Source organism: Zingiber officinale, chromosome 8B, assembly GCF_018446385.1.
Source record: "Zingiber officinale cultivar Zhangliang chromosome 8B, Zo_v1.1, whole genome shotgun sequence".
Lineage (NCBI taxonomy): Eukaryota > Viridiplantae > Streptophyta > Magnoliopsida > Zingiberales > Zingiberaceae > Zingiber > Zingiber officinale.
Genome location: NC_056001.1, coordinates 13784735 through 13797716, shown reverse-complemented (window position 1 = coordinate 13797716; position 12982 = coordinate 13784735). Strand labels below are relative to the sequence as shown.

Genomic DNA, 12982 nt, shown 5'->3' with positions numbered 1-12982 from the left:
TACTCTCGGTCCTAAAAAAATAAATAAAAATGATTGACAGATTTTTTAAGGGAGCTAGAGTGATAAAGGTATTTGAAAAAACAAAATGAATAATACATTATAAAATAAAGAGTCTTTTAAGAAATTACCTTTAAATATTTAGCTTAAACAAGCAATAGATTAAATATTAATTTTCTGAAAGAAATTGTCTGTAAATTTTGGAAAGTATTAGGTTTTTTATGTAAAGTTATGAAAATAAGAAGAGTGTTGGCTGCGTTAGGTTTACATATAGCACCCGTCGCAAGGCTGGAAACCCTGACGACGATCTCAGCGAAGCCGATTCTAATCTTTTCCTCCTCGCGCGATTCCCTCTCGGTTCTTGCATACTCGATCTTCTTGCAGATCGCAGCTCTTCCTTTTTGTTACCGGAAGAGGAGGCGGCCCTCTCCTCTTTGACACTGACGAGGCCGCGAGAGCCCTAGTTCCTCGCCTTTCCTTTCTCTTTCAGGTTTGGTTTCCGTCCTTGTATAGGAAATGCTTCTCCTTTGGTCATATTTTTTTTTTTCTGCTTTCTCATTTTCAGATAGAAATCGCTAGTCTTGTTTTATTTCTGTTACTTTTTTCATGGACATAGAGAGCCGATTCATAAAAGAAAAATCATTGCATCATGTGGGTGACAACAAGGTGGGTTTTTTTAGCTAACTGTCTTGTTAATCAAATGCTTGACTACCTGTGGTATGGGAGCGATTGGGGTGAAATGATAGATACACATATTGTGTAAGAGATGAGCTTAGATTTACATATTTTATTTTGGGTTTCTGATCATAGGTATATATATCTTGTATGTTTAACTTAAATCTGATGGATAATATGATTTTATTGGGCATATAACTAGAGATTGATTTTTAGACTAAACATTTTTTGTTTTGAAAAAATTGAATTAGTTACTTTTAGAGGTTTAAATTTATTATTATTTTTGATATTGGAGGTGTGAAAAAATATGTTAATTGGGATGAATTCGAATTTAGTCGTACCCGTGGGTAGTGATAGAATGAGTATGTGTATAGTAGCAAGTATCCATTATGGATATGAGCCGATTATAAATTTGGATTTACCAAACAGATATGAGCAAGTATCCATTATGCATGTTAGAAATTCGCAGCTAATCTATCTATTACCACCTCTAGCTGTCTACTTCTCATCGGGCAATCACTTGATTTTCTGTTTGGTTTGTGAAAACTGTCTCCTTTGAATTTATCAAAAGTGTTTGGTATCAAAAATTCAACAATTTATATGTTTTCCTTCTCAATTTTAGAATTTCATTTTCTAGAAAATAAAAACTGAACATGGAAAAAGTTTGCTATCCAAAGAAAGATCTAATCTTTCCAACTTCATGACTGCACTTCCAGCAACTGTTCTTTGGTCAAAATGGGCAACCAGCATGAAGTACAAGCTTGTGCACTACCAAGCCAAGGCCCTGCTTCGACACAATCACCAGACGACTCAAGGCCAAAGAAGAAGATCTGCTGTGCCTGCCCCGAAACTAAGCAGATTCGGGATGAGTGCATCGTGGAGCATGGAGAGGCTGCCTGTGCCAAATGGATTGAAGCGCATTTGCGATGTCTCCGCGCTGAGGGCTTCAAAGTTTGATACTCTGTTGATCAATCTTCAAGTTAAACATGTTTTTCTCCCATACATGGCTGCATAGATACATTGCTATTGCTATGATTACAGACTTTTCTTCGATGATTTGTTGACAAAACAAAGTCAGGCGAAAATGGTATAATCTTTCTCAGATAGCAGTCTGAGACGCATATACTTTGAAATAAATTACTGTGTTTTTTGGGGTTAATGAGTTTATATATATTAGCTTCCTGTGGAATGCAAATTGACAATGAATTACAAATATCTTTTCTTGATATTACGTTCAATAAATAGCCTATCATCCTTCGTAATTCATTCTACTGTTAATTGTGAGATTTGCATACCTTAGTTAACTATTATGAGCAGTTAAGTTGGTATCAATTCATCTAATTATCTCTAATTAATGAGCACGGTAGTTCTACAACATCAAATAACCATAATCGAGCGGATTTTTTTCGGCCCATTTCACTTTAAACTATTTGGACCCAGCCCACCATCCATGTATAAACGAACCCACGTCAACCCTATCTCCCCTTCCATTCTAGATTTCTATCCATTTTCGCCTCCGATGGCGCTGCAACAACCATCCTTCTCCAACGCCGCCCTCCCCTCAAACCCAGTCCCTCCGCTTCCTTCCGCCGCCGTCGATTCCTCCGCAGCCGCCGACGAATCCTCCAATAAGAAGCGCCGCCCACCCCCGGGCCCCGCGGAAGTGCTCGCCCACTACGAGTTGCAGGGCCTCAGCCCCCGCGAGGCCTCCCTCCGGGCTGTCGGCGAGCTCCAGGAACTCCTCTACAAGTACGCGGCGAAGAAGAACCGATTCGCGACCGATTACCCCCGCAAGCTCGACAGCTTCAACACCCGCCTCGCCGTCCTCGAAATGAAGCTCGACGCCAAGCCTGGATTTCCTGAATCCTTGGCCATTGGGGTCGCCGCCAGTGCGTTCGCCTCGTCCGTCCCCCACGTACTCAGCGGCCTCCGTAGCATCTGGGACTCGGTTCGCTCCGCCTCTGCAGGCTCCCCTCCCCCTTCTTAGTTATTACTCTGTTGTTTATTTCTACTTTTTAATATTGTGCTACTTTTTGATAATTAGGTCTGAATTTCCCATCTCATCGAATGTTAAATTTGAATTGACGATCACAAACTAGTGTTAAATTGTCACCAGGGGCATCCGTGCCCTTCCTCTAGTTCTTCTGTCTTTTATAGGCCCTGGGAGTCAGCACCCAACGAACGGTCTTCTGTAATGTATCGTCTTGGCCATTGCTATATCTAGGTGTTATTTGTTGTGGCAATTTAGCAAAGGGTGTAAAAATCTAAATTTATCAAAAGGCGTATATTATTTTGGTATTTATCAAAGAGTGTATTTTCTATTTTATTCTTCTGATAATTTGACTTTTTTTACTATTTGTCTTTTCTTCGTTATATTTCTCTCTCTTCTCTCTCTTCTTGGCAATGATAGGAATAATATTAGTCAATTTTTAATCATATTTTAATACATTTGAAGAAGCCAAAATAAATAATGGACATCATATTTGGACTCCTTGCAATTTTAGAAATCCACAGGAACTGAAATGGGTACAATCGGAGCTTTCTAGGTCGATCAGTGGGTTTCGGTTAAAACCCAATGATAGACCTAGAGAGCTCCGATCGCACTCATTTCAGTTTCTATGGATTTCTAAAATTGCAAGGAGTTCAAATATGGTATACATTATTTATTTTGGCTTTTTATATATGTTAACAAGCAAAATCAAAGAATCGGCATAAAAGCCCACGTTGGGCCTGATTTGAGTCCATATAAGGCCCAACGTGGGTCTTTTTGTCGATTCTTTGATTTTGTTTGTTAACATCTATAAAAAGTCAAAATAAATAATGGACACCATATTTGAATTCCTTCTAATTTTAGAAATCCATAGAAATTGAAATGGGTGCAATCGGAGCTCTCTAGGTCCATTAGTGGGTTTTGACCGAAACCCACTGATCGATCTAGAAAGCTCCAATTGCACCCATTTCAGTTTCTATGAATTTTTAAAATTACAATGAGTGAAAATATGGTATCCATTATTATTTTTGACACTCCTAGTGGTGGACTAGAGGTTTTGAAAACCCTAAATCTCTTTTTTTTTTTTTAGGCCTGATATAAAGAGATATCATGCTCACGTTGGGTCTGATATCTCTTCATATCAGGCCCAATGTGGGCCTGATATCTCCCCATAACAAAAAAGAAATAAAGAGAGATTTAGGGTTTTCAAAATCTCTGGTCCACCACTAGGAGTGCCAAAAATAATAATGGACATCATATTTTAACTCCTTGTAATTTTAGAAATTCATAGAAACTGAAATAGGTGCAATCAGAGCTTTATAGGTTCATCAGTGGATTTTGGTTAAAACTCACTGATTGACCTAAAGAGCTCCTATTGCACCCATTTTAGTTTCTATGAATTTCTAAAATTGCAAGGAGTACAAATATGGTGTACATTATTTATTTTGGCTTTTTATAAATGTTAACAAGCAAAATCAAAGAATCGGCATAAAAGCCCACATTGGGCCTGATATGGAATCATATAAGGCCCAACGTGGGCCTGATATCATTCCATATCATGCCCAATGTGGGCCTGATATCATTTCATATCAGGCCCATGTTGGGCCTGATTTGAGTCCATATCAGGCTCAATGTAAGTTTTTTTGTCGATTCTTTGATTTTGCTTGTTAACATCTATAAAAAGTCAAAATAAATAATGGACACCATATTTGAACTCCTTGCAATTTTAGAAATTTATAGAAACTGAAATGGGTACAATCGGAGCTCTCTAGGTCCATTAGTGGGTTTTGACCGAAACCCACTGATCGACCTTGAAAGCTCCAATTGCACCCATTTCAGTTTCTATGAATTTCTAAAATTACAAGGAGTTAAAATATGGTGTCCATTATTATTTTTGGCACTCCTAGTAGTGGACCAGAGGTTTTGAAAACCCTAAATCTCTCTTTTTTTATTTTTTATTTTTTTTTGTTACTAGGCCTCATATCTCCCATATCAGACCCACATTGAGCCTGATATGGGAAGATATCAGGCCCAAAGGGGGAAAAAAAAGAAAGAGAGATTTAGGGTTTTTCAAAACCTCTGGTCCACCACTAGGAGTGCCAAAAATAATAATGGACATTATATTTTTCACTCTTTGTAATTTTAGAAATTCATAGAAACTGAAATGGGTGCAATCGGAGCTTTCTAGATCGATTAGTGAGTTTCGGTCAAAATCCACTGATGGACCTAGAGAGCTCCGATTGCACTCATTTCAGTTTCTATGGATTTCTAAAATTGCAAGGAGTTCAAATATGATGTCCATTATTTATTTTGGCTTTTTATAGATGTTAACAAGCAAAATTAAAGAATCGATAAAAAAACCCACATTGGGCTTGATATGGACTCAAATCAGGCCCAACGTGGGCCTGATATGGAATGATATCAGGGCCACATTGGGCTTGATATGGAATGATATCAGGCCCACATTGGGCCTGATATGATTTCATATCATGCTCAACGTGGACTTTTATGCCGATTCTTTGATTTATGCCACTGATCGACCTAGAAAGCTCCGATTGCACCCATTTCAGTTCCTGTGGATTTCTAAAATTACAAAGAGTCCAAATATGATGTCTATTATTTATTTTGGATTTTTCAAATGTATTAAAATGTGATTAAAATTGACTAATGTTATTCTTATCTTCTGCCGACAGAGAAGAGAGAGAAATATAGTGAAGAAAAGAAAAATAGTGGAAAAAATTAAATTATCAGGAAGGTAAAATAGGAAATGTTTTTAAAAAAGTGCGCTCTTTGATAAATATCAAAATAGTGTATGTCTTTTGATAAATTTAGATTTTCCATATGCACCTTTTGATAAATTACCGCATTTGTTGCTCAATTTCACCTGAACACGCATCACCACTTGTCTTTTCATGTTGATTCCTCACAGAAGCTCTTGTTCCACGCTAGCCTTTTACCGCTTTGTATATGTGCCTTCTGTTGGTGCAACCTTAGGTCAAGGTTGACTTGGTTGACCTGACTCGAGTTGTGTTTTGATGTTTGACGATGTTTGATGAGAAGAGAGTTGTATTCTTGATGTTTGACAAGAATAGGTGTTTGGGAGATTGTAGGTGCAACCTTAGGTCAAGGTTGACCTGATTCAGGAAAAGTCCAAGCAGGTAGCTTGGCACGCGGAAAGTCCAAGTATGGAGACTTGGCACGGGGAAAGTCCAAACAGGGAGTTTGGCACGGGGAAAAGTCCTGGTGAGTGAAGCCAGGCAGTCGGAGAAGTCCTGGTGAGTGAAGCCAGGCAGTCGGGAAATCCTGGTGTGTGAAGCCAGGTGAAAATCCTAGTGAGTGAAGCTAGGTGAAGGTGAAAGCCCTGGTGAGTGAAGCCAGGCATTCGAGAAAGTCCTGGTGAGTGAAGCCAGGCAAGGGAAAGTCCTGGTGAGTGAAGCCAGGCAGTCTGGAAGTCCTGGTGAGTGAAGCCAGGCAGATTGGAAATCCTGGTGAGTGAAGCCAGGTGAAAACCCTAGTGAGTGAAGCTAGGTGAAAGTCCTGGTGAGTTAAGCCGGGCAAGGGAAAATCTAGATGGATCAAGGGTGATCGGACATCTGGTGTTGAGAAGGTCAAGTAGGTCAAGGGAGTGACCGGATACGTGACACGAAAAGGAAGTCCAAGTGAGTCAAAGGGATTGACCGGACACTTGGTGAAGAGTCTTAGCAGGTCAAGGGACCGGATGCTAAGCATGATGTACCAACTGGTCAAGGTTGACCGGAGGTCGGTATGGGAGACTTGGGACTTGGTTTGGGCAAAACCAAGCTCGGATCGATCGTGGATCGATCCAGCCTATCATCGATCGGTTTGGTGACCGATCGATATCGATCGATGGCTTATCGAGGCTCTTCCGATCGGTCCGAGACCGATCGAGACGCCAACTCTCACGAGAGTTGATGATCGGTCCGGGGACCGATCAGCCTAGAGCCGATCGGTCCACGACCGATCGAACGATCGATGGCTCTGTGAAGATATGGCGATCGGTCTGGGGACCGATCAGACTAGAGCCTGATCGGTCCCATGACCGATCAGAGAGGCTCTGGACCGATCAGGGTGGAGCCTGATGGTCCAGGTCCTAGCCGTTGCGACACAACGGCTAGTGTCTGTGTCTTCTTCTTCGCAGGTTATAAAAGGAGATCGAGCCTCTGCTTCTAGAGTTTCTTCTTCTCTCTTCTTTCGACTGAGCTGCGGGTGTGCTCTTGAGCTTTGCTGAGTTCCGAAGCTTCGTGTGAGCTTCTCCGACTGGGTTCCTGCTGTTGTAGGCGTCTCGTGAAGTTGCTGCTTCAACCAGTCGACGAGAAGGCAAGCGTGCTTGTTTTACATTCATATTGTCTTGTGCTTCTTTGTATTTTGTGTACTTCTATCTTGCTGTTGCAAGAGTTATTGTGGCGAGGTTTCTCCACCCACAAGGAGTATATATTAGCCGGTTCTCCGGGGACTCATCCACCGACGGATTGATAGGCTTCGTCCACCTTACGGACACGCCGAGGAGTAGGAGTTACATCTCCGAACCTCGTTACATCGACGCGTTGAGGTTTGATCTTCTTGTTTTCGTTTCTTGTGTTTATTTCCGCTGTGCTAACCTAATTCGTAGGAAGAAACGAGAATTTGGGGTCGGCTATTCACACCCCCCTCTCTAGCCGCGATCATCGATCCTAACACCTTCGAGCTTCATTTGTTTCGGATGTAATTTTTAAACTTTCCAATATTAATTAAAACAAATGGCGACGCTGAACATTCTTTATTTCTTTTATCGATCGCCTGTGTTGATGAGACTGAACCAAACTAAGCTGAGTGTGTATAGAGAGAGCTGAATTTCATGTGTAGGGAAAATATATAATAAAATAAATAAATTTGAGCTTAATAAATTACATGTCATATCCATTTGCGCATATTATAAATCTGAAAAAACAATCATCTAAGATAAGATTTGATACACATGTGAAAATTCAAAAGAACATGTGCAAAAATTCAAAAAACAAAAAGGAAAATAATGTTCGCGAAAAGTATTATTTATATATATAGATGGATTAATTAATTAACTAATGAATGTTCATCTTTTCGTCCATGAATTATTTACTTAATTAGTGAATGATTCTTTCATTCATTTAAGGAATTAGTGAGCCAACTATTGATACGGCTCAATTGATAGGTTTATATTGGTCTGTCAATATATATAGAGAGATGATTTTCATCTCTATTTGCGCACATGTTGTTTAGTTTTGTTACTTAAAAAAATATCCAAAATAAGATTTGAGACATGTGTTAAAATTCAAAAGGACACATGCGAAAAATCAAAAAAGGAAAATGGCCTCCGCCATAACTATTATTTATATTATATATAAATAGATGCATTAATTAATTAACTAATGAATGCTAATCGTTTTGTCCATTTAATTAATTAGTGCGAGGAGACAGTATGTCCGGAGTTTGGGTATTCAAGAAGGGCGTGATGAGCCTGGAAATCCCCGGCGGAGGCAGCAGCGGTAGCAGTGGTGGTGCCGGAGGCCACGGAGGAGGAGCAGGAGGGGAGGGGAGTCTCCGGAGAAAGGTGTTGATTCACTTGGCGAGCGGGGAAGTGGTGTCGTCGATGGAGATACTGGAGCGCCGGTTAGCGGAGCAAGGGTGGGAGAGGTACTTCACCTCGCCGGAGTTAGTGCAGTTCCACAAGCCGGCGACGGTGCACTTGATTTCGGTGCCGGGGGATTTTGGCCGCTTCACTTCGGTGCACATGTACGACGTTGTGGTCAAGTGCAGGAACGTGTTCGAGGTGCGCGACGCATGAGCATCAAATAGGTGCACTTGATTTCGAGGTGCCGGGTTATTAATTTTTCTTCATGTTTAAAATAATTATAATTATAAATCATGGAAGTGGATGGTTTACATGCGCGTCCGATAATTTACTTGATCATAAATTAATTAAGCTTTTGGATGTTTTCATATTCCCACTTATCTTTTGAAAATGTAATATAATTTGAAGTTTTTCCGAACAACTTGCTATCTCAAATTTAAGCTAGCTAATTAACGTTACTTAAAATGGTGGTAAAGTAATGTCTAGATGTGATATGTAAAATCCATTTGAACTAAACACGTAAATATGTATTTTCAGTTTTGGGGTTGATATTCATGAAGTCGTTAGTTTTTGTTACGTTTAAGAAATATATCTTCATAAGCATATGCCCAAGCACCATCTCAGCGCATCTGAATTAGTTAACTAAGTCAATACCAACATCATTATAGATATTTTTATCAAAACAAATAAATTGACTATGTTTTTTTACTGAATCTTTGTTAGGCTTGTTATTTTTTTGCACGTCATTGCGATATTAGTTACGTTAAACGTTAGCATTAAGCCTCCATAATAAATTCAATATTAATTTATTATTAATTAAAACCCTAATGATCAGTCATGCGTAGTTAATCACGGCACGACATTCCTCCTCTCTGTATAAGAATCAAGGAACGACGTACGCTAATCAGCACAGCGTCTGCCACTTTATTACAACCTCGACGCGGCGACGCCCGACCCTCACGTGCAAGCCGTCGGTGAAAGAACGCCTTCTTCTTAGTCTTTTGTTGTATGAGGGCTATCTCTTGCAACCATCTCTTCGCTCCTCGTCTCCAAGCGATCTCATCTTTGTGTGAGAGGAAGTCTATTTACAATTATATTGCATTAACCAGTAATAATGATTCACTCATTGAAAAAATATACTAGCTAGTAGAACGATGATTCCATTTTCAGTTATAAACAATAAAATTTCCAACAATCAATAAGACAATAACCCTCTTTTCGCGGCACAGTCTACAAACGCAAAGCCACATGAAATGTTTCCATTGATTCTGGGTTTTAATCTCCACCGTCCGTTCTCAGTAGCTCGTGATCTCCTCGATCGCATCCAGCTCCGGTTTCCACGCCCGGGCCCGGGGCCGAACCTTCTGGGCCGCGGTAGGCACCGCGACCGGTCCGGCCCGCTTGGCAGTGGCGAGGAGGCGGCCCATGTGGGTGGCGAGGTCGACGACTGACGACTCGGCGCGGAGGAGCTCGTGGGGGATGAGGAAGTAGACGCCGCCAGCCGTCAGGCGGTCTCCGAGGCGGAGGCGCTCCGAGCCGAACGCGGCGATGCGAGCGGCGAGGACGAGCACGTGCGTGGGGGGACGCCCGGTGAGTTCGCCCGCCGTTACCGGCGCCGGCAAGTCCACCACGTGGCCAGTGGCGTGGACCACCCGCACGCAGCCCGGCGGCGGCCCGTCTAGCTGGCACGAGCTGGAGCAGCCCATTTATAAACTAGACCCTGAAAAACATCAAGATTCTCAGCCTTAAAAGCTAGCGTGCAGAAAGGAAGAGGAAGAGGAAACAACGGATGCAATCCCCAAACAATATTAATTTTGGAACCGATGCAGAAACGAAGAAGATTACTAGAAGATTAATCTGAAGTCCGAGGAAGAATACACAGATGGAAGAGGTGGATCGATGACTAAAGAGGGAGAATTATAGCTAATTAGCCAGCGGGCGAAGAAGGAAGAAGATGGATTAGGAGAGGAATTATTAATATAGTGGCTAAAAATTAGTAGGTGACGATGTGATCGAAGTGTGGAAAAACTGAACGGATTAATTAAAACGTAAACAATACTATAGTTTGGTTGGTTGAGAATAAGTGGAGATGTGGAATTTTGAACGTGTAATAACACTTGTTTGACTGCTGACTTTAAGCTCTAGTTTAGTTTGAAAAGTCATCCACCTTTTGTTAGATAAGTATTAAAGGGTACGGTTGGAAATGATAGGTGTGATTGGATGAGAAACAGCTCGTCTGAATGCTGATGGGATGGCACACCAAATCGTTGCATCGACCGAACCTCCGCCAGAGAAGTCAAATATTCGAACATACGCCCAGCTGACTAGTAAAAATAAAAAATAAAAAATTTAATAACTCCACTTAACCTCATTAATTATAATTCAGCGCTATAAAATTTTTCTACAATAACAATATAACTCGAAAAACGTATATAACGGACCATTCAGAAGCTTAATATAATTTAATTACATAATTTATTCGAAGAAAAAATTCTATAAATATATTATAATTGAAGATCAAATTATAAATATCTAGATGACAATTTAAATATTCTACAAGGATATTACAACCCCGAGCACCGCCTTGAAGGCGCTGAAATTCCATTCTATTTAAATTTCTCTGTACAAAAATAGTACAAGTATAAAACTTTTTCTAGCAACTCACATGTTCGATCAGACATGTGTTTGATCAATCAAGCAAGTTCTTGACGGATCAAAGCACACTTTGATCGAAGTACAAGATTGTTGGCCTCTTGTGTTGGTATTCAAAATCGATACAAAAAAAACCAAAATAATTACGCAGCAGAATTAAATAACTAGTTGTACCTTTCATTTGTAGCTAAAGACCTCTTAACCTTCTGTTGTATTCCTTTCCTCTTCTTGGACGTCGTGTGGGCGACTATCTACCAAGACAACAACCACCCTTCCATTCGTTTCTTCCAAACCGCCAACCACCAAGGAGAGCAAGAGCCACCGACCCCTAGCAAGGAGAAGAGGCGTCGACCCTTGTATAGAGGAGGAGGTGCCAACTCTTGTATGGAGGAGGAGGCACCGACCCTAGGTGGAGAAGGAGGCGCCGACCCTAGGTGGAAGAGATGTGGCGCCAGCCCTAGGTGAAAGAGATGTGGCCGACCCTAGCAAGGAAGAGATGTGATGGCGCCGAAAACAAAACAACGCCAACTATTGCTTGGATGGGTGGATGCGAGGCTTTATATAGAGGCTACAATAGGGACCTAGAGAAGGAATTGATTTAGGCCTCCTGATGGACTTGGGCTTCCTATGTTCGGCTTGAACATCCAACCCAAGTCCATCAATAATAACTCATACTACTAAAGGGTTATTATTAAACTACCGTACCAATCCCATATTACAATATATGCTCCTTTTTATCATGAGTGCGTTAATCTCACTGTGTTTAAAATATTGTATACTCATTAATTAAATGAGTTACTGACAACTCAATTAATTAACATCTGATTCCAAGAGTAGTACCACTCAACTTTATTATCATGTCGGACTAAGTCCACTTGCAGGGTTTACATGATAATCCTTATGAGCTCCTCAAGGGGACATCATCAACCTAAATAATTAGGACACAGATTCCTTCTATAATCAACTACACACCATATAAACAGTACTATTTTCCAACTCATTGGGCTTATTGATTTAACGAATAAATCTCACCCATTGATAAGTTAAAAAAATAAATACTAAGTATACGTGCTTGTTATTATATAGGGATTAAGAGAACACACATCCATAATAACAGAGGTTTTGTTCTTTTATGTAGTCAGTACAAATCAAACAACCTCAAACAGTCCTGCTCAATACACATATAGTGTACTAGTGTAATTTTATAGCCAAGATAGACTAATACCAAATTACACTACAACCGTTCCAATGATTTTTCCCAATCTATCTTGGTTGTGAGCTAATATTTATAATTTATAAGGAACCGATAACATGATCTTCTGTGTGGCGCCACACACCATGTTATCTACAATATAAATTAAATGGATAACTGCATTGACATATATATAAATATAAAATGCAAACATTTGACCAAAGTGATTCTTATTTCAAAATATTTCAAAACAGATGTTCATACAAAAGCTAGGCTTATAATATACATCCCAGCTAGCTATTATGCAATGATAACAAGTGGGACAAACTATTTAAATATTAAAGATTCAGGGAGTTTAAAAAAGTGATGATGTTGGACTCTAGACCATCACTAGTAAAGCCGAAAATAACAATGGAGAGCATATTTGGACTCCTTGTAATTTTAGAAATCCATAGGATCTAAAATGGTTGCAATCTGAAGTTCGAAATCCACTGATCGACCTAGAGACCTCAGATTGTAAAAAATTTAGGTTCGATATATTTCTAAAATTACAAGGAGTTTAAATATACTCTCCATTACTATTTTTGACTTTCCTAAAAGGTCCTCTAGATGTTTTTAAAAAATAAATTCTCTTTTTTTTCCTTAAACTTATTATAGGAGATTAAACCCACGTTGGACCTGATATCTCCCCATATCAACCCCACGTTGGCCTGATATAGGGAGATATCAGGCCCAACGGAAAGAAAAAAAAAATACTTTTTTTCAAAACCTCTGAACCACCCCTCGGAAATTCGAAAATAGTAATGGAGAGCATATTTGGACTCCTTACAATTTTAGAAATCTATAAGACCTAAAATAGTTGCAATCT

At 40.0% G+C, this 12982-nt stretch overlaps 3 protein-coding genes across 3 annotated transcripts; 2 read left to right on the top strand and 1 right to left on the bottom strand.

Moving 5' to 3' along the window:
* The first annotated feature begins 2191 nt into the window (after nt 1-2191).
* On the top strand, nt 2192-2659 carry LOC122013530. The gene has a single exon (XM_042569800.1). The coding sequence runs from the start codon at nt 2192-2194 to the stop codon at nt 2657-2659; it is 468 nt and encodes a 155-aa protein (XP_042425734.1).
* Nucleotides 2660-8117: 5458 nt separating this feature from the next.
* LOC122013390 (flowering-promoting factor 1-like protein 3) lies at nt 8118-8552 on the top strand. The gene has a single exon (XM_042569653.1). The coding sequence runs from the start codon at nt 8118-8120 to the stop codon at nt 8481-8483; it is 366 nt and encodes a 121-aa protein (XP_042425587.1). The 3' UTR covers nt 8484-8552.
* Nucleotides 8553-9414: 862 nt separating this feature from the next.
* LOC122015818 lies at nt 9415-10277 on the bottom strand. The gene is made up of 2 exons (XM_042572874.1): nt 10116-10277; nt 9415-9990 (listed from the first exon to the last, which is right to left on the bottom strand). Exon 2 carries the CDS (start codon nt 9974-9976, stop codon nt 9566-9568), a length of 411 nt encoding a protein of 136 aa, XP_042428808.1. The 5' UTR covers nt 9977-9990; nt 10116-10277; the 3' UTR covers nt 9415-9565.
* Nucleotides 10278-12982: the final 2705 nt, after the last annotated feature.